Source organism: Prionailurus bengalensis, chromosome C1 (assembly GCF_016509475.1).
Source record: "Prionailurus bengalensis isolate Pbe53 chromosome C1, Fcat_Pben_1.1_paternal_pri, whole genome shotgun sequence".
Taxonomy (NCBI): domain Eukaryota; kingdom Metazoa; phylum Chordata; class Mammalia; order Carnivora; family Felidae; genus Prionailurus; species Prionailurus bengalensis.
The window spans coordinates 99,900,674-99,921,476 of NC_057345.1; the positions used below are offsets into that span (position 1 = coordinate 99,900,674).

The 20,803-nt window shown below is 52.1% G+C and overlaps 1 protein-coding gene across 2 annotated transcripts in view; it reads left to right on the forward strand.

Annotated features, from left to right (window-relative positions):
* Nucleotides 1-16,859, forward strand: part of ATP1A1 (ATPase Na+/K+ transporting subunit alpha 1) — a 30,166-nt gene extending 13,307 nt beyond the window's left edge. For both annotated transcript variants that reach the window (XM_043575937.1, XM_043575938.1), the window contains exons 4-23: nucleotides 911-1,114; nucleotides 1,777-1,890; nucleotides 2,307-2,441; nucleotides 2,529-2,646; nucleotides 3,088-3,356; nucleotides 3,845-4,043; nucleotides 4,313-4,422; nucleotides 6,309-6,443; nucleotides 6,977-7,169; nucleotides 8,489-8,664; nucleotides 9,675-9,811; nucleotides 10,627-10,777; nucleotides 11,332-11,500; nucleotides 11,622-11,776; nucleotides 12,116-12,239; nucleotides 13,174-13,319; nucleotides 13,438-13,568; nucleotides 13,845-13,946; nucleotides 15,996-16,087; nucleotides 16,498-16,859. In XM_043575937.1, the coding sequence (XP_043431872.1) occupies nucleotides 911-1,114; nucleotides 1,777-1,890; nucleotides 2,307-2,441; nucleotides 2,529-2,646; nucleotides 3,088-3,356; nucleotides 3,845-4,043; nucleotides 4,313-4,422; nucleotides 6,309-6,443; nucleotides 6,977-7,169; nucleotides 8,489-8,664; nucleotides 9,675-9,811; nucleotides 10,627-10,777; nucleotides 11,332-11,500; nucleotides 11,622-11,776; nucleotides 12,116-12,239; nucleotides 13,174-13,319; nucleotides 13,438-13,568; nucleotides 13,845-13,946; nucleotides 15,996-16,087; nucleotides 16,498-16,526 (2,889 nt within the window). In that variant the 3' untranslated portion in view covers nucleotides 16,527-16,859. The remainder of the gene's footprint in view (nucleotides 1-910; nucleotides 1,115-1,776; nucleotides 1,891-2,306; nucleotides 2,442-2,528; nucleotides 2,647-3,087; nucleotides 3,357-3,844; nucleotides 4,044-4,312; nucleotides 4,423-6,308; nucleotides 6,444-6,976; nucleotides 7,170-8,488; nucleotides 8,665-9,674; nucleotides 9,812-10,626; nucleotides 10,778-11,331; nucleotides 11,501-11,621; nucleotides 11,777-12,115; nucleotides 12,240-13,173; nucleotides 13,320-13,437; nucleotides 13,569-13,844; nucleotides 13,947-15,995; nucleotides 16,088-16,497) is intronic.
* Nucleotides 16,860-20,803: the final 3,944 nt, after the last annotated feature.

Below are 20,803 nucleotides of genomic sequence, written 5' to 3' on the forward strand. Positions count from 1 at the left end.
TAACAATGGATTTTTCCAGTGAATACTTCTAAACTGGCAACTTGCCTGGGGGTTAGCTAGACCGTGCACCTACATGAACCCTCTCCAGCCAGACCCTGTGTCAGTTGCCATCCAAAGAATAAAGTTCTTTATTTAAAACTTGGCTGTTTAACCACTAACAGGTTGGATTCCCACAGAGATTTTTTTTTTTTCCTTTTTTGTTTATAGAGGCTTTCTGTCTTCCCCTCCCTGACAGATTCAATAATGCAAAAAAAAAACTCAGAAGCTCTTAATTTGTAAAACTGAATCAAGGAGTTGGGGTGCCCGGGTGGCTCAGTCGGTTAAGCATCCGACTCTTGATCTCAGCTCAGGTCATGATCTCACGGTTTGTGAGTTTGAGCACCGTGTCGGCCTCCACACTGTTGCTTAGGATTCTCCCTCCCTCCCTCCCTCCCTCCCTCCCTCTCTCTCTCTCTCTCTCTCTCTCTCTCTCTGCCCCTCCCCTGCTCTTATGCATGTGCTCTCTCCCCCTCAAAATAAATACACTTTAAAAAAATAAATGAACTAATGAATTAACAATGAATTAACATTGCTCTATCTATTTGGTAAAAACGCACTTTGGCATGAGTCCCTTATCTAAATTTAGAAGAGATCAGACTGGATTCAGATTTGTTCATGGACCAGTTTAAAACGAATTTCAGTGTGGATGTTGTGGGGTCCTCCGGGACCTTCCTTGGGCAGCCGTGCCTGCAGGGGGGAGGGGTGGGGGGAGTCCTCATCAGAACTGGCCGGGTTTTACAGGCTCTGTAGCTTGGGGAATTTGGTTTCCTCCTGAACCCATTATCCTAGTTCTCCAGCTATCGGGTGGGTATATCCTCTTATAAGGGCCGGGGCAGGGTGTCTTACGTGTATCCAACCCTCTGCTTCTCAGGGCTTAACAACCGCTCGAGCTGCTGAGATCCTGGCCCGAGACGGCCCCAACGCCCTCACCCCACCGCCCACCACTCCCGAATGGGTCAAGTTCTGTCGGCAACTGTTTGGGGGGTTCTCAATGTTGCTGTGGATCGGAGCGATTCTTTGTTTCTTAGCTTACGGCATCCAGGCCGCCACAGAAGAGGAACCTCAAAATGATAATGTGAGTTCTGTAGTTCCTAACTTAGATGACAAAGTGTGCACAAAGTATTCTCCTGGTCTTTGCCACCCGCCAGTTTTCCACCGGTTACCGCTGGTTGGCTGATGTTTTTTAAGCACGAGGGAAAAGCAGGGTTAGCAACTGGTGCCGTCGAGGCCCATCCATTCTTCTTCATTTGCGGTTTCTCCCTCCAGCTCCGGCCCTCTAGATGCTCTTCTGGGCTGGAGGTCCATCCTGCATGTCGCTGCTGTGACCAGGCGGCTCTGCCCAGGTCCCGGCCCGGGTCCGGCTGCCACTCACACGGCAGAGCACAGCCTTTAATGTTGGCACGTAATAACACGTCCAGAGACGTGCGGTGGCCATCCCTCAGAAGTCACACGTTTCAGAAACATGTTTGTCTTCATAAAATGGGAGAAACAGATTCACCTAAAAGATTTTCAAAAGTCTGTCGAGGTGGAGCGACCGAGTCCCTGGGACCCCATTTCTGGCACTCCTGTACACGGTCTTTGGGAAGCTGAATGTGAAGACACGAGTTCTGTATTGGATAATTTCTGAAGCCTTGACCTCTCTGTTACAGATTAGTTTTGTATTCAGTCAAGAACTACCTGAATGTTCGCGGCTCCTTACGGAGAGCCTGTGCTTCTAACCTGTGTGTTCCCTTCCAGCTATATCTTGGCGTAGTCCTCTCCGCTGTCGTCATCATAACTGGGTGTTTCTCCTACTATCAAGAGGCTAAAAGTTCAAAGATCATGGAATCCTTCAAAAACATGGTCCCTCAGGTACCTGCTGCTTGGTCTTTCCCCGTTGGCAGCCCCCACGGGTGTGAACTAGTGTGAAGCTAAGGTTCCCGAGTACTTAGTGACTCCGTCAGAGAAAGGGAAACCTCCCCCCCCCCCCCCACCCCCGCCGACCCAAAACCACACCTGTTCTTAGACCCCCCGGCAGAGAGTGATGGCCTGCCTTCTGAGCATACCCTGACAGAGCACACGAGGGGGACAAGAGAGCCACCTCCAGATGAGCGAGATTTTATAGCTTGTATAAATGGAAAGGAAAGATCAGCAATCTTTGTCATGCACTCGGATAATTCACATCAGCGATCATTTTCTAATTTGGCTTTCTCGAGTGACCACCACCCTGCCCTTGTCGGTAGTCGCTTTTCTCTGACTGAACGCTGTCAACTTTTCTGCCTCTAAAGCAAGCCCTTGTGATTCGAAACGGTGAGAAAATGAGCATCAATGCCGAGGAGGTTGTAGTCGGGGATCTGGTGGAGGTGAAAGGAGGAGACCGAATCCCCGCCGATCTCAGAATCATATCTGCCAACGGCTGCAAGGTGGGTTCGGCGGGGCCCGCGCGGCTCGGGCGGGGTGCGTGGGGCGGCCCGGTGTGCGCTCACACAGCCCTCCCGTCCCGCGGGCAGGTGGACAACTCCTCGCTCACTGGCGAATCAGAGCCCCAGACCAGGTCTCCGGACTTCACAAATGAAAACCCCCTGGAGACGAGGAACATCGCCTTCTTTTCAACCAACTGTGTGGAAGGTAGGCCCTTTGGAGGCCCCCGTTCATATCCGCAGCACGGTGTCTGTCTCGGGCATTCGCAACAACGACAAAAGCCAGAGACGTCGTCTCTCTTCTTGCTTTATTGGCTCCGTGTCTGACCCCTGTGGTCAAGCACAGCAGATGCGGTTCACTCGCTGGCAGGGAGGTTCAGGAAGCCTGTGGGCGGTCTGTCCTGCTCCCCCACCCCCAGCACACATCTGTTGGCCATGCTAGGCTGGCATGGGCTTTGGAGCTGTTCTGCTCACGGATAGAAAGCCCTCTGCCGGTCTCTGAAAGAGCGAACCCCCCACCAAAGCGCGAGCCCTTAAAAACGTGTGTGGCTTGCGTCTCTCTCTTAACCGTGCCAGGTAATCGCGCAGATTCCGTGGCCTCGTTGGTAAAGCGAGGTACATCCAGGTCCCCCTCCCTCTCTCGTTGAAGGCACCGCACGTGGCATTGTCGTGTACACTGGGGATCGCACGGTGATGGGAAGAATCGCGACACTCGCGTCCGGGCTGGAAGGCGGCCAGACCCCCATCGCTGCCGAAATTGAACATTTTATCCACATCATCACGGGTGTGGCTGTGTTCCTGGGTGTGTCCTTCTTCATTCTTTCTCTGATCCTCGAGTACACCTGGCTCGAGGCCGTCATCTTTCTCATCGGTATCATTGTAGCCAACGTGCCAGAGGGTTTGCTGGCCACTGTCACGGTGAGCAGCTTGGGGAAGGCGGCGTTCGCTCTTAGACCAGCTTGCATGTGAGACTCCTCCCCTGCCCTCTGCAGAGCGGCTGCCGCCCACATGTCTGATCGGACGTGTGCGTGTATAGTTTTTCTTCAGAGCACATGGTAGGGTTAGACAGCGAGAAGGCCTCGGCATGGTTTTCCGTGGGAGATAGTAGCCCCAAAGCATACGTTTCGGCCTCACCCCATGACCCGCAACAGTGTAACGAAGAATTTGGGGGCGAGTGGGAGAACTACAGTGTGGTAAACCCTAGTTGTTTTCACTTCACCTATTGCTTTATTGGGGGGAGAGAGAAAGCCCTCTCTGTACGTGGTCCTGTGACAATTCGCATTTCACAGGATGGCCGGAGAGGTTTAACTTCAGAGAAACTTCTTCTGTATTAGGATGTAGCCAGAGTTGGTGTAAGACTCCCTCCTGGTCGAGATTGAAGTCCTCTGCTTCCTCCTGGTGTTTAGGTATGTCTGACCCTCACTGCCAAACGCATGGCGAGGAAAAACTGCTTGGTGAAGAACTTAGAAGCCGTGGAGACCTTGGGGTCTACGTCCACCATCTGCTCGGATAAAACTGGAACTCTCACCCAGAACCGGATGACAGTGGCCCACATGTGGTTCGACAATCAGATCCACGAAGCCGACACGACAGAGAATCAGAGCGGTAGGTGCAGGGGGGGCCGCCGCACGCTTTGGCCCCACCTGTTCACATGGCTTCTTCTTTTTTTTTTTTTTAAGTGGTTTTTGGTTTTAGTTTTTTTACTGTTAGGTAAGGAGTCGTGGGCGTGGGTTTTAGACTTTTCTTGACTTTGCCCGAGAGCCTGATGAGTTTCATTACTTGGGAAAGGAGACGTCATCGTTTCACCTTTTATGGGACTTGCGTACAAAGTTGAATGCGTGATTTTTCCGCTCTTGTTTCCTTGCCTCCGTCAGGTGTGTCGTTCGACAAGAGTTCAGCCACCTGGCTCGCTCTGTCCAGGATCGCGGGTCTTTGTAACAGGGCGGTGTTTCAGGCTAACCAGGAAAACCTGCCTATCCTCAAGGTATGCCCAGAAGTTCCTGTTAGCGGTGAGGCTGCTTTGCGGGGGTGTAGATCCCACCCGAGACCTCCCCCGAGAGTGTTCTCCTTAATAGCGCGTGACCTTTGTGTCCCGTAACGGAACCGTTCCTCGTGCGACACTCGGAATGGCCCGTGTGATGCTTTGCTGTGTGTAGCTTGTATTGCCTGTGGATCCAGAATTCCCTTGGTTACCCTGTGGTTCAGAGAGGTTAGAGAAGAGGGACTTAGGGTCAAAACCGACCAGAGGTGGGAGGCAGTCTTCACTGTGAAAAACCGAACAAAATCCAGCCTTCCTCTACAGTGTCACCTAACCTAGCAGGGAGGGAGGGAGGGGCTGCTTCTGTGACTGGATGATCGCATTTGCATATCGGGATACAGTAGATTCCAATAAATCCCTTAAGCCGTGTGTTTTCTTAAAATAGCTCAGCTCTTTCTCTTATCTTATTTGTTCTCCGCTTGCTTACTGATGATGCAGAACTAAGCTCAGCCTCATGGAGTCCATGGGAATTGGGAAATGGCTGTGATTTCACTGTGCTGCCCAGTGGAGACAGCCTCAGAAAGGTCACGAGCCGAGCATGGGGTTGGTAGGATGAGGAAGGCATGTGCAAGGCCCCCCGGGCTCGCCTGTTCTCAGTGAGGCTGCCTGGGGTGCTTCCAGGGGGGTGGCGGGGGGCGGGGAACCAAGCTGTCAAAGAGGATAAAGCTCACTTAGATGGAACAGAGATGGCTTCCACTGTGAAGATAGGACCCCTTTGTCCTTTAAGGGAGATGTTCTTGGCATTGAATTGGTGTCGATTTGGGGAGGGGGGTGTTTCTCCTGGGATAAAACTTGAGATGCCCGCCTCCCGTATTTCCTTGCGTCACAGTGGAAATTTTGTAGGCTTTGAGCTTGGCACTCAACAGGCATCAGACCTCTCCCAGTTTAAAAGTGCCAGAAAAGGGAGCATGGGGTGTATTTCTGAGTATTTCAGGGGTTGCGCCCCACAAAAGGCACGCAGTCCTGTTCAGCTTTACTAACTGGCCTTTATTAAAAATGATCCCACTTATTTCACATTTTTTACCAAACCTGACTACCTTTCTTCTTAAATGAGGCTACACTTGCATGTGCAGTCCTGTACGTCCCCAGTTCTAAAGTATTTATATAAAAGTTGGCTACAAGTCCAAATGTTCTTCGTGTGTCAAAGCATACATGTGTCAACAGTATATCACAAAAAAGAAGTATGTGTTACCTCAAGTGTGGTCTTGAACTTAAGATGTTAGCTGATTATATGACTGTTGGAGCTAATAATAGCTTTCAGTTCACACCATTCAGGCCCAGATAATTTTGCACAGTTGAATTATGTTTAAAGCTCTCTGTTTTGCCCTTGACACAGTTTGCCCCCAGTCCTGGGAACGCACCTAAGGGATTTTCTTTTACGTTGGAGGTGCTGTAAATATTGGGATTCTCACTTGGTATTTGCAGACTCATAACCAGAAATGTGTGTTTGGGAATAGTGTTGGCTTTGAGACTTTGCAACAGGGGAAGATAAAAAAAAAAAAAAAAAAGGCTAAAGTAGGTTGGAAGCGTGTGTTACGGTCTTCCCCAGGGTGGGGGACCCCTCGAGGCACCCCTCTTCTATGAGAAGCCGGATTTGGGATGACGAAGGAGGGCTGACGGGAGGAGGCAGCTAGGGTGTGTGTCTGAAGGGCTGTGACCGGCAGGGGGTCTGAGCACAGGGAGGCCCGTCCCTGCGAATAGCACTGCTTCTGCCTCGCCCGCCCGGTCCTCCACTTCTGACACGGTCAGAGTACATCCGGGTTACACCGAGTTTTCCGTGGTGCCTGGGTGAAGCGTTTCAGGCTAATTAAGAACGATGTCTGCGTTCACAGCGGGCAGTTGCAGGCGACGCCTCGGAGTCCGCGCTCTTGAAATGCATTGAGCTGTGCTGTGGCTCTGTGAAGGAGATGAGAGACAGATACACCAAAATCGTGGAGATACCCTTCAACTCCACCAACAAGTACCAGGTCACCTGGCGTCGGTGCGGGTGGGCGAGGGGGTGGGCGGGGAGGCACGGGAGCTGGAAGAAGGGCTGTTTGACCTTTTTGAAATGTTACAAGCTTCCACGCTTCCTAAAACTGAACTATTCAAACTTCATGAAAGCTTTTAAGTTTTACCCCAGGCTGCGTATAGAAAGTCCTAATCTATTTGAGTATCATTAGGCTAAACGAAGCCTCCCCTAAAATGTTTGGGGCTCTCTGGGATACTTACTAAGGGTTCGGAGGGGGCTGGGTGTCCAGGGATGTGCCCATCGTTGTTGCCACTGTCCCTTCAGGAAAGCTTTAGATACGAACCCGTGCCAGGGATTTCGGGCTGGGTCACTATGCTTGCTTTTTTGGTAGCATTCAAAGCAGGCTACAAGGTGGGAGACCCCAAAGTTCAGATGTAGGAGGTTTTGGTGGTTTTCATGACCAATACCCGGGAGCCAGTGAGCTGTGCTCCCCATTCGGGCCAATGACGCCCAGCCACCTGGCGTTCACGTCTCCACTGTCCTTTATAGCTGTCCATCCATAAGAACCCCAACACGTCTGAGCCCCGGCACCTGCTGGTGATGAAGGGCGCCCCGGAGAGGATCCTGGACCGCTGTAGCTCCATCCTCCTGCACGGCAAGGAGCAGCCCCTGGACGAGGAGCTGAAGGACGCCTTTCAGAACGCCTACCTGGAGCTAGGTGGCCTCGGAGAGCGTGTGCTAGGTACGTGGGCAGCCGGCGGCACGGCCACCCGCCCGGTCTGCGTCTGCACGTTGTGCTGACCTCCCCAAAGCCTTTCGGGAGGAATCCTCCTCCTCGATCTGCCCCCTCCCCCTTGTTCTGAAAACCACAAGGGCCGGGCTGGGGAAATGTTTGGTGCATTGGGCCCGTGAGCAGCAAATTCCTGCTGGTTTGCTTCTGATCCGTACTTAGACCTTTGGTCTCATGCTGGTCAGTTCTGTTTGCCCGGGGAAGAAAGATCGGGGAGAAGAGCTTCATTATCAAACTTTTGTTGCCATGACCCTGACCTACAAACTTAATGAAATTAAAATGAATTGCCAGGGCTTCCAGAATAAAACCGTTTCCTGCCTGGCACAGAATGGTTGTGCGTTTACACCAGAGCTTATGCGTCAGCTCACAAATTAGATTAACGGTAAACTTTTCACCTAGGATGCTGCCTGTCCTTCCTACCACATCAGAGCCGGTGCAGATCAGAAGGACGTTTCACTGATTGTATAATGTAACTGAAACGGTAGCATTTGTGATATTTTGGAGGTGGACAGATGAAAGTTCCTTATGTAATTCTTCCTGCTCTCCTTAGCTTAGTTACTCAGAACTGATTGCCTAGTTCCATACTCTGGTTCATACCTTCTCCTTCATCTAATTTTGAGGTGCCTTTCTTAACATACCCTGGTGCTCAGTAATACTAAAGGAATAGCGAGCAGAGATGTGGGCTCGATTTTTTTCTTTTTTTTTCCTAAAAAAGGAAGCAGACGAGGCACCTGGGTGGCGCAGTCGGTTAAGCGTCCGACTTTGGCTCAGGTCATGATCTCACGGTTTGTGGGTTTGAGCCCCACGTCAACCTCCGTGCTGACAGCTCAGAGCCTGCAGCCTGCTTTGGATTCTATCTCCTTCTCTCTCTGCCCCTCCCCTGCTCACGCTCTCTCTCTCTCTCAAAAGTAAATAAACATTAACAAAAAAAAATTTAAGAAGGAAGCAGAGACCAATGATTACATGCTTTGCCAAATCTGAGTACCTGAGCGGGCGGGTCTAGAAGCCTGAAATCCTGGGGCTCACCTGTCTCCTCCACATCGGACAATGCCTCTTCCTTTGAGGCTCGGTGATGGATTCTGTCATTCGCATGTTTTGTCTTCCGGTGATTCCACATCATTCATAAAGGTTAAATAAAGCCTCATTCTGTTACAAAAAAATAATTCCCACTATATACGGAGCCGGAGGCGGACTGTCTGACTAGCCAGCTGCTGTTGTCCGGTGCCTGTTCGGTCAGTGAGGTCCTCACGGGCTGCCTGCTCTCCTTGCAGGTTTCTGCCACCTTTATCTGCCAGACGAACAGTTTCCTGAAGGCTTCCAGTTTGACACTGATGATGTGAATTTCCCTGTGGAAAACCTCTGCTTCGTGGGGCTCATCTCCATGATCGATCCTCCTCGGGCTGCTGTTCCCGATGCCGTGGGCAAATGCCGAAGTGCTGGAATTAAGGTGGAGCCCAGGGTGCCTCCTTGGCATCAGCTTTTAGTGCCCCGGGGCGCCCTGCTCGGTGCCGCGGGAGCCACACGGCCAGCTTGATTTCTCACCTGGCCGATGAGTGTCTTACCTCCAGCACTTCAGTTATCACCAGAAAGGGCCAAGTTGTTTTAAAAGGGTATCGTCAGTAGATGGGGGGGCGGGTTTAAAAGAAAACACACACACATTTTGGGGGAAAGAAATGGAAGCGTAATACTACTTGAAAAGAGCAAACGACTTAGCAAGGTTTTACATTTTGAAATGCTTGGCAGTGCATGGCACGTCTTCTCTGCTTTCAGTCAACCGGTTTTCTAATGGACGGTGTCCTCTGAATCTTGCTAAGCCCCGGAACGTTGTTTGGTGCACCGACCCGGGGCGCGTCGTCTGCCTTGGTGCCGGCTATCTGATTTGTTTCCGCTTTTTCATTCTCGTTAGTGAGACTGCCCCTCAAAGCTTTGGAAAAGTTACTCCCCCACCACTCGGATTACGTTCTTAAGTATGTTTTTCGGAATGTAATCGGGTCAAAAAAGAGCAGTCACAATTTTGAATTCCTTTTACATACTTACCCTCTCTCCCGAATTGGGCCAGTTTGGGGATTGTTGACCAGCAGCATGTGGCACCTTTGCCTGTTAGTGTGATCCGCGTCAGATTTTTATCTTTTTTTTTTTTTCCTTTCTTTTCTTGGCTAGTTTTAGTAAGTTTGAGTTTTTTATGTGACTGTGTAAAGGAGAAGCAGATACCATGTATCCTGTGTGAACATGTACCAAGATCAAATCCGGTTATTGCTTTGTGTTTTCTGTAAACACACATTTGTGTTTATATTTTTGGTTAGTCACTGTTGTATCAATTTAAGTTTGCATTCTTTCCTTTTGATCTTCCAAGATGAGTAATCTTTAATACTTCCTCGTGCCTGTTTACAGAAGACTCTCTTTGAGGTCATTTCGCTTGGCGGCTGCCTTTGCTAAATTGCCCTGTTTCTTGTTCAGGTTATAATGGTCACTGGAGACCACCCCATCACGGCCAAAGCCATTGCCAAGGGTGTGGGCATCATCTCAGAAGGCAACGAGACCGTGGAAGACATTGCTGCCCGCCTCAACATCCCAGTGAGCCAGGTGAACCCCAGGTGAGGCAGGAAGCTCGAGGCACGGTCTGCCTTGAATGTGCAAATGCTGGAAGTTGGGAGTCCTCAGCCTGGGTCTCCGATGGTTTGCTTCCTGGCTTGCTCCTGAATAGGGATTGCCCCTACGGTTCCAGAAGGCAACCTTGTCCTTCCACGGGAGGGTTGCCCTGAGAGCGAGTCCTTATGGCCAACCCCTAGGTGGTGCTTACGGTTCTAAGCTCTTGGCGCAGTGATGTATTAACGTAGGTACTATTCCCACTTGGCAGAGCAGGGAAGCTGAGGCTTCGTCCTGAAGTACGCTCTGTGGCCGGGCTTCCGATTCCCTGCTGTTAACCACAGATCATACCGCCTAAACCTAGCAGCAAGTCAGTTTCTAGGGCCACACTCACTTGTCCAAGTAGGTCAAACATGGAGAATTCGGCAATACGGTAAACTAGATGAGAGATAAAGCAGTATTGTTTTGATGTTTCGTTAAAGTTTGGGACCCCCTTCACCTACTTCAGGGTTATTAGAGGGTTCGCTCTGCTGTCTAGAATTTGGTCCTTTTACTTCAGTGCGTCTTCTATAAAGACCAGGAAAGGAAAATGACAGGCAGGCTGCCCCCCAGGTGTCTGTGATCCTTGAATGGAAGGAATAGATAAGAAGATGCTTTGTATCCTGTAGAATACCGCACAGAGAATCGCTTTCACCTGATGGGAAAAATTCCCTCTGGCTTTACGTTGCTTACAAAGTGTTCCGCATCGAAGAACAGCCCCGCTCGGTGACGAGCATCATGGTGGCGAAGCACGGGGTGACCTCTTTTCCTATCCCGATCCTAGAGATGCCAAGGCCTGCGTGGTCCACGGAAGCGACCTGAAGGACATGACCTCCGAGCAGCTGGATGACATTCTGAAGTACCACACGGAGATCGTGTTTGCCAGGACCTCTCCTCAGCAGAAGCTTATCATCGTGGAAGGCTGCCAGAGACAGGTTAGCGGGCAGCCGGGACTGGGCTCTGATCTCCGTGACGGCAGGGCCCAGCTTTTCTCAGACTCACCGTCTGTGTGCCAGTGTATGCCCCGGGCGTGGCTCCAGGGGGGGGGGGGGGGGGGCGGAACTTGATAATGGTCTAGCAGTGCCATGCCCTTTACAACACACATCTTCACTGTGGCCCAGAGTCTGAGCCCCCACACTTGTCTGGAATAGCAGTACAGGCTCCTCCTGTCTACACTGGGGCTGTGAATGGCCAGGAGAGACTCTCATCCCGCGCCTTGAGAAGACCTGTAAAGGAATGGGGTTTTCCAGAGATCTCCCCAAAGTCCTGCATTTGAGGAGCTCTCGTTGGGGCGGGGAGGTGGGGAGGATGGATTTGTCATCACTCCTCCGTTCACTTGTTGAGTAGTGGCTGGGTGGCTTCTTGGGCTGAGCCGGTTCTGAGCCCCCAGAGAGTCTCCGTAGGAAAGGGACAGTATCTGTAGCGCCTCGGGTACTTCTGCCCCGGGGACTGTGTGGCTCTTACAGACCCCTCCCCCTTCTTCGGACAGGGGGCTATCGTGGCCGTGACTGGCGATGGTGTGAATGACTCTCCAGCCTTGAAGAAGGCAGACATCGGGGTTGCCATGGGGATCGCTGGCTCTGATGTGTCTAAGCAAGCCGCCGACATGATTCTTCTGGATGACAACTTTGCGTCCATTGTGACTGGAGTCGAAGAAGGTGAGAGCAGTATGTGTAAAGCGCCCCCCAGAAAGTCCTCCCGTTGCTGTCAGTCTGTAGCCGTTTCCGGCCTGCCCATCTCTTTTGAGCTACACGGTGAAACAAACTCTTGCGTTCCCAGGTCGTCTGATCTTTGATAACTTGAAGAAATCCATTGCCTACACCCTGACCAGTAACATTCCAGAGATCACCCCCTTCCTGATATTTATTATTGCAAACATTCCACTACCATTGGGGACCGTCACCATCCTCTGCATTGACTTGGGCACGGACATGGTGAGTGATTCTCACAGCTCAGGCCCTGTCTCACCCACGGCTGCTTGCCGGCATCCACGAGGCCGTGGCAGCTCGCTGTAGTGACACCGGTGTGCGTCACAGCCTCCGGGAAGCCGTGTTCTCACTCCTTCTCTGAGGCAACTGTCAACGCCTGTTTGTCAGAGAGCAACGTTATATAAAAGGGAAGATTCTTTTTCTTTTTTTTGATGGGACTGGTAATAACATCTCATGGTACAAAGAAGAACGGTTTTAAAAGGGAGAGGGCAAGGAAGGTTCACGAAGTCAGCTTCCTGGTATCTGACAACATTTATACTCCTCCCTCCCTCCCCCCCCCCCCAGGTTCCTGCCATCTCCCTGGCTTACGAGCAAGCTGAGAGCGACATCATGAAGAGACAGCCCAGAAACCCTAAGACGGACAAGCTTGTGAACGAGCGGCTGATCAGCATGGCCTACGGGCAGATCGGTGAGCCACTGTCCCCGGACACCGGACACCGGCACTGAGCAGGGAGCGTCTGTAGTGGTGGGGGCGGCCTAGGGGCTTGCTTTGGGGGACTTCAGATCTAGCAAGAGCCAGGACACCGTGTGAGACTCAGGGAGCTTTTTGTACAAAATCCTCTTGAGTGAGAAGAAATCTTCTGCTGTCTGCCCAGTTACTTCTTAGTGGAAACCGTAGTTCTTCAGCCTGGGCTCAGCGGTCCCTCAGCTCGCCAGGCACAGGTCATTCCGAGGCAGTTGTTCCCGGGGGTACGTAGTACTGGCCATGGATTTGGATAGAGAGTTAGGCTTTGACGAAGTTGCATGAGCTTGAAAGTTTGGCTGGCTGGTCACCACCACATGGTGACCCCGCACCGGGCTTGGTCTCTGCTCCACCGGTGGAGCTAACAGGTGGTCTCGGAGACCTCATTTTAAGGAGGTCCGGAGCATAGGAGGAAACGTGCCCCGGGGAATTCGGGGCAGTGTGGCGAGACCAGATGCCAGGGGAGAAGCGAAGGGCCCTGAAAAGGAAGGAGGGGGGGAGGGTTGGGTCAGAAAGTGCCCCGTTCACTCTTTCAAATATGGGAAAAAGAGATGAGGAAAGAAGTCTCCGTGTAGCAGAGATTAAAACATAGGGAAGCATTTTCCCCTGAAAGGCTGTGCCCTGGTAGAGGCAGATGATGAAGTCAGAGCCGGGGGGGTGGGGGGGGCACATGTCTCCGAGTGAGACCTTTGTGTCGTCTTTTAAAGCTCTGAAAAGTGACTCAAAAAGAGAAGAGGGCGCTGGGTGAGGGATGTGTCCCTGTGGTCCTCCATACTCCCTGTCATCTGTCAACTGGTGACCAAGACCACCCTGAAGGCAGTCAGGTGAAGTGCGTGCAGATGCCCCAGACCAGGTTAAAGGCGTTTTTCCGCATCTGCAGGGATGATCCAGGCGCTGGGAGGCTTCTTCACATACTTCGTGATCCTGGCTGAGAATGGCTTCCTCCCGACCCACCTGCTGGGGCTCCGTGTGGACTGGGATGACCGCTGGATCAACGACGTAGAGGACAGCTACGGGCAGCAGTGGGTGAGTACGGGTCTGGCCAGTGGGAGGACCCTCCAGCCCCCGGGGGGGGCGGTGGCCACTCAGCCACCGGCCGTGCGGGCCGCGGGCCAAGCTTACCTGGCTGCCTTCCGTGTCCCAGACGTACGAACAGAGGAAAATCGTGGAGTTCACTTGCCACACGGCCTTCTTCGTCAGCATCGTGGTGGTGCAGTGGGCTGACCTGGTCATCTGTAAGACCCGGAGGAACTCCGTCTTCCAGCAGGGGATGAAGTGAGTAGGGAACGCTCGGGGCCCTCACCCAAGGGGTCTGGGGATTTCTCAACTCTGTGCAAAACCCCGGCACCTGACACATGGCAGTTTCTGGAATCTCGCTTTTGGAGATTTAGGAAGCAAATTGTGATTTTCTTTTTTTTTTTTTCATCTGCCCTCACATTCCTGAGTATAGCTCCTGCACAGAGACCTCGATCTGCCCTTTGACGCATGGATGGCTTTGGAAGATAAACTTCTGTTTGTGTCCTTAAGCTTTCTCTCCCCTTGATTCTTTAGGAACAAGATCTTAATATTCGGCCTCTTTGAAGAGACGGCCCTTGCTGCCTTCCTTTCCTACTGCCCTGGAATGGGCGTGGCCCTGAGGATGTACCCCCTCAAGTAAGTCGCTCCTCTTCCAGCTCACAAAGTGCGAGATAGACGTGGAGCGTTTCCTCTCGTGACGTGTGCCAGTAGCTACTATTGTTAGGAATTGGTCCAGTATTCCTCTGGACTGGAAATTAGGAAGGACTGGCCAGTGCTCAGGCTTTGGCTAAACGGGCTCTGGTACCACGGTACCGGATCGCTCACCGGCCAACCGCGTGAGTGCTTGCGTGCCCCATGGCACCAGTCCAGTTGTCATTAGAGGCGGACCAGATGTGCCCTGGGGTTTGGGGATCAGGTTCAGATCTTGATTTGCTTTCCTTAGCCCCTGTGTGTTCCCACCACAGGCCCCAGCCGTCGTGGGCCTCTGAATCCTCTGCTTTCCCAGGAAGGAGGGGGGAGAAACGGGCTTGAGGTGGATCACGGGGGGAGGGGACCAGAGAAAGCTGACCGCTGGTCTTTGCTCAGAACCAAACTGGCCTCTTTAAAACACAGTGAAGGACTTTGTGGTAAACCCCCATATGCGAAAAGGTCGGGTTTATCAGAAGTCCAAATTCTGGTACTTTTAGAAACAGAGGGTGTTGGGTGGGGTCTACTCACTGGTTGAGGTTAAGCGACTGCATTTGATGAAAAGATGCTGACGCACAGAATGTGGCCCCTGTGCAACACGAGCTTTTGATGTCGAAGTCTCCCCAGCCTCGCTCAGACCCATCCCACCTGGCTTGTAGCCGACACTTCTTCCATTGACCCCAGCCAAGCCCCATGGGCCTCACTGACATCTTGTCACTGCAGACATCCTCGGTGCAAGGCTGGCCTGGCATCTAGGGTCTGTCTCACTAGCATCTAAGCGGTCTTTCTAGCCTTCTTTTGTAGCCATTCTTGTAGCCATGCAAGTTTCTGTAGGTGAATTCGATACTCTCTTCCCCTGCCCGTGTACTTGGTCAGGATGTTTCCCCACCCCCCACCCCATGGGTCTGGGTAATCCTTCAGGGCTGATTGCCCTGGAGCTCACCCCCCTCAGACATGTGCAGGTACACCCCTTCTTTGGTATTACTGGTCACGTCTACTCCTCCCTAGATTGTAATCTTCAAGGCATGGGCTATCTTGTTTGACTTCGCGTCCCCAGCACCCTGCACAGAGCTGGCGTACAACAGGGGCGGGCCTTGTCCGAGGGGAATTCTGTCTGCTTGAGCCCACTGTTTGTCCAGAGGAGGCCAGGAGAACCACCGAGCTCTCTCAAAGCCTGAAGTGGAGAGTCACACTGAAATAGAGTAGGGCCTCAGGACCTCCTTTGCTGTGCCTAGAGAGTTTGTTCCCAACAGGTTCTACCCAATTAGGAAGGTGGTTCAGTTACTCTGGGCGACCGAGCCAAAGGAGATCATCTCTTAGCTGTGGAGGAAGACCTCTAGTGCCAGGAAGAAGAGATTGCCAGACTTCTGCCCTGGGAACGCCTTCCTCTGTTGACTGCAGAAGTTGGTAGTCAGGAAAGCATGGCCCTTGACAGGGCTGTCCAGGGTGCCTGTCTCCAGGCTGGGGATGTGGCAGCAGCCGCTGGGCTCCCAAAGCTCTGTTCCCTATTAGGGCTCAGCTTTTTTCATTCCCTGGTGCTGGGATTCAGCACCCAGCTGACTGAATTCAAGGGATGGATACATGGTTCTGATCTACTCTGGCAGTGCTTTATCTTCAGATGCCAGGACGTTAGATATAATGTATATATACCACACTCAAGTTCCTCTAACAGCTTAGAAAGGGGAAGAAAGTAAATGCCCATTTGCTGGGGGATGGTCAACAGAAAATCTCAACTTACCCTATAAACCAAACTTGTAAAAGGGGATTCCTTCATAAAGTCTGCAGTCTGGTTTCCTGAGTCTCTCCAGGCCCTGGGTGCAGGGAGCAGCATTCTGTTCTTAAGACCTTTCTGTGCGTTCTGTGCTAATGGCTCAATAGTTAACCATGATTGTACTTGGCTCCTCCTTCCAGGCTATTCCACTGTCCTGGGTGATAATGTGGTTTCTCTTTCCTTTGACTTGTGTTCATGTATAAATTAGTACCTGATTCTATTTCCAGACCTACCTGGTGGTTCTGTGCCTTCCCCTACTCTCTTCTCATCTTCGTGTACGACGAAGTCCGAAAACTCATCATCAGGCGACGCCCTGGCGGTAATTTCATCTTACCTTCAGCAGGGTTGTGGGAGAGGCGGTATTTCTGTGTCTTTTATTTCCTCTGAAGTGTCTGGGCTCGGCCCAGGCCATTGGACCAGCCAACTGCAAACTGCCCATCGCTATAGTCCCATCCTCACGATCTCCATTGAGGTTTCAGAACCGATCGTATTTTAGACTACAAACCAAATACGATCCAGTGGAAAGTTGGGCAGAAACCTAAATTAACATGTTCTTTCTAAAAACAAAGAAAGAGTTGAGGTCTAATGCCGAATTTGAGTGACCCCCCCCCCTCCCCCGACCCTGGGCTTTGTCACCCACCCCCAGGTCACTCCTCGACACTCTTTCTCCCACTGTGCCCTAGAGCCAGGACTTACTGCAAGTGTCTTGTCTCTCTTTGCTGCCTATAGGCTGGGTAGAGAAGGAAACCTACTACTAGGCCCCCCGTGTCCTGCACGCCGTGGAGCATCCTACCACGCACCTGCACCCACCCCCCACGCCCTCTTTGTGTACTTCAGTCTTGGAATTCGGAACTCTACCCTGGTAGGAAAGCACCGAAGCATGTGGGGGAAGCGAGACGTCCCGGAATGAAGCATGTAGCTATACGGGGGGGGAGGGGGGAGGGCTGCCTGACAAACACCGTCTATGGGAATGACAGCGGGGAAGGTTTTTATGTGCCTTTTTGTTTTTGTAAAAAGGAAAACTTGGAAAGACTGAAAGAATACATTTTATATCTGGATTTTTACAAATAAAGATGGCTATTATAACGGAATCGATCTTGTGCCCTCATCACCTTTGTGGCCCTCATGTCAGAGTGTGGTTCTCTGCGCGCATCCCTGTACTGGCTGCTTCAACAGCCCGGAACTTGTTGGCACGGCAAACCCAGACCCCCCCGAACCAAAGCTAACCAGTCCTCTGGTTGTATAAAAGCTCTCTAGGCGATTCTGAGTCCCATTCAAGTTTGAGAACTGCTGTTGAGGGGGAACTTTGTGCCCTGGCTCTTCTGTTCTGAGTAGATACATTTGTGGACCTACCTCAGGGTGAGTGGTGTGGCTGCAACTCCAGCTGTCTCACATCTGCTCCTTGACGGAGGCACATGTCCTGTGAAGGATTCAGTGCCTTAGTACCATACCCTCTTGTCAAGCTGGCACAGCCCCCGGGTCCCCACCACAGCAGCCTCAAGCGTCTCTAGACCAAGGTCTGAGAAGCAGGCCTACACGGTCTCGTGGCCCATGTATCACAAAGCGCTTCCCTATCACATAGCTCGTTCCTAATGTAGCATTAAACAGCTCCATTGCAGAAAGAGCTTAGGTGCCAGAAGGCACTTAAAGAAAAAGGTAAGAGAGACGTGTTTACATCAGGGTCAAGTCTGAGAACACCTGGTCTCAAAGCGTGAGTGTAACCCCCCTCCCTTCCCCCCAGCCCTCGGTCTCAGGGCTCAGCACTCCAGTGTGCCTGCTGTCACCTAGCCATGCTCCAAGGCTGTCCCTGCTTCAAGCAGACACAATAGAGTCCTTACTTCTGGCACCCGAGTACGTTGACAGGCAGGCAGAGAAGGAGTTCAAGTATTTTTTTTTCTCTCTGAAAGCTTAATGCATTGCTCATGCCTCTTGACTGCAGCTCACTTCCAAGCTGTACTGATGGGAGAGGAAGGGAACCAGTGAATTCCCGCATACTGGCTGTCATCGGCTGTCCCCTCTCCAGCTGGAGGAACTGGGAGGGCTGACCTTAGTCTAACCAGTTCTAACCTCCTCTCTCGGGGACACTTTCCCCTGGGATGATCTCTGCACTTGTAAGCAAGTCAGTTTTTAATTTTTTGCTTTTAGGGGGGGGGGGCGGGGAGTGGAGGGAGAGAGAGAGAAGCTCCAAGTTGAGCGCGGAGCCCGATGCAGACCTCAATCCCGCCACCCCGGAATCATGACCTGAGCCGAAATCAAGTCGATACTCCACTGAGCCTATCAGATGCCCCAGCAAATCATCTTTCAAAATAGCCATCTGCTCGCCCAACATGGAAACTAGGATGAAGCTAACATAGAAAGTCCTCAGGATTATGAGTCCAGGAGACGGGTGGTAACTGGCCACTCGAGGACACCTTGCCCTTCACTGCTACGATGGCCCTCATGAGCACCCAACCCGCTCCCCATGCTTCAACCGGCACAGCCCTGTCAGATTTGCTGTCCCCACCCCTACTGCCCCTGTATGTGCTCTCTGGCACCCCTGGAGGGTTGACCAGTGAGCCCAACACCACTACAACGAAGGTCATGGGTATTCCCAAAGAGCTCAAAGCAGCCTGACACTGTAGAGTCAGGGTCAGGGGGTGACCCCAGGTAGATTCCAGGCCAGGCTTCTCACCGCTCTAAGCGCCCCTTGACTTCAAAACACCTGGAGGAAGGGTGGGGCAGGACAAGGGGAGTCTCCGAACCTCCCACCCCCTTCCCACCAGAACATTTCTACCTTCTGACAATCACTGAATAACCAGTTTTACAGCCAGAAGTTTGCTCCAGAGGAAGCAGCTAAGTGACGGGTAAAACTGGTACCAGAACCAGGCTTCCTGATGGGTCAGATGTTTCCAAGCTTTCTAAAAGACTCAACGCCTGAGCTCATTTCTGCTTTGCACTCCAATTCTCACTTTAGCCCTCTCGGTAGTGGCTAAGTATGGCTCCAGAACAAGGACAGAAACAGCTGAGGGATGCTGACCCCAGAGATGGTGCACCCCCACAAATCTGCAACACAGCCATCCTGACCAGCCTCCTCCCTCTACTCACCTAATCATCCCTCCGCCGCCTCCCGGCTCCTGTTAATAACACCGGTCCACTGATAACTGTCGTCTCTGACCTGATTCCCGGTCCTTGGCTTCTACAGCACCTGTGTCTCCATCACCCCCTTGCCCAAACCGGACCCATCATCTCTACCATCATCATGGCTGCCCACTCCTTAGCCTTCTGCCTCCTCCTCACCTGCTCCTTGGCTGTTCGTTTCCTCAGGGGGGTCCCCATGCCTTTCCCTCTGCCCGCTTCCTATTCTTGTGCGTTTCACAACACAACACCCACAATGCTTTCCTCTCTTCTGAGCCCCCAGACCCGTGAATCCAGTTGTCTACTGGACATCTGTATTTGCCCACAAAGCACAACACGCTAGTCTCAAAATGAACATAGTCTTGGGGCGCCTGGGTGGCGCAGTCGGTTAAGCGTCCGACTTCAGCCAGGTCACGATCTCGCGGTCCGTGAGTTCGAGCCCCGCGTCAGGCTCTGGGCTGATGGCTCAGAGCCTGGAGCCTGTTTCCGATTCTGTGTCTCCCTCTCTCTCTGCCCCTCCCCCGTTCATGCTCTGTCTGTCTCTGTCCCAAAAATAAATAAACGTTGAAAAAAAAAATTTTTTTTTAAAAAAATGAACATAGTCTAGGCAATGACATCTATCGCCCCGTTGCCCAAATCAGAAAGCCGGAAGTCACGTGAGGTTTCTGTCTCCTTTACCTTGCTGCGGCCCCTGCCACCATGCAATCGCCACTCAGTTCCAGTGTGGCTGACAACAGGCTTTGGGTCTTAGCCTAGGCACAGTCACTTACTGACCATGGGTACAGAATTTTGCCTCTCGGCGCTTCCTTTAGAATCCCAATGACATTTGAGAATTGTTGAAAGCACGGAGGTTATATGTAAAGAGATTGGCACGGTGGCTGGTCCTCGATGAAACCCTTTCTCTTCTGGCACTGCCCTTCACTTCTGGACACCCGCAAGAGCTCCTGGCCGGTCCCCTGACTCTCAGCCTTCAGTCCAGTGCTTCTCTAAATGTGGTCTCTGGACCAGTATCTCCCAGGGAACTTGATGGCAATGCACCTTCTGATGCGCACCGACTGAATCTGAAACTGGAGGCGGGACAGCAATCTGCTCCAAGGAGCCTTCCATGTGATTCTGATGCATGTCAAAATCTGAGAAGCATTGCTCAATCCCACCTTCCAAGCTCTGCGTGGCTGCCTCTCTCACCATCCACATCTTCACCCTTGACTCCAGCACAGAAACCTATCTCTGCTCAGCCGTTCAGGCTCCCAGGAAGTCCCTTCTGTGCTACATACTGCCTCCCCCCGCCGTCCTACAAGTCCCCCTGGCAAGCCACCCGCGTGGGCCCAACCTGCATTCCCCCGGCTGACTGACTCAACTCTCCGGCTACCATTCAGGCCTCTCCTCCTTGGGAAAGGCTCAGTGGGCCCTCGCGTTTTCACACCTTCTAGCACCTACGCCTATTTATTAGTGTGTTCCCTGATAAACTACGAGCTCCTGAGCACACAGCCCAGGCCATACCCACCCCAACATCTGGCACATTGAGTACTCGTTGAATGAATGAATGCTCATTACCAGACTTTTTCCATATTTCTTTAACACTTCACCCTCACCCGGCATTTCAGTTTCTTGAATCAGGGCTGACGCTTCACCCAAGGAAAATGTATGCCCAGGTCTGCAGGAGCCTATGAATTTGCCTGTCTCCTAAAACTTTGAGGCTGAAATTCAGAGAGTATTCAGGAGTCATTCATGGAATCAGGATGTGAAGAAGTTTGGTGGGAGACCATGGCAAGTGAGGATAGAAGGCAAAGAGATGTACAAACAGAGGCACCAAGGTGGACACAGGTCCTTGGACGTGCCTGGGTCCCAGAGCTTTTGAATCCCTGTCTTGGGCCTCAAACGAGCTCATTAAAACCCCCCCACCCCACTGCAACCCCCTACT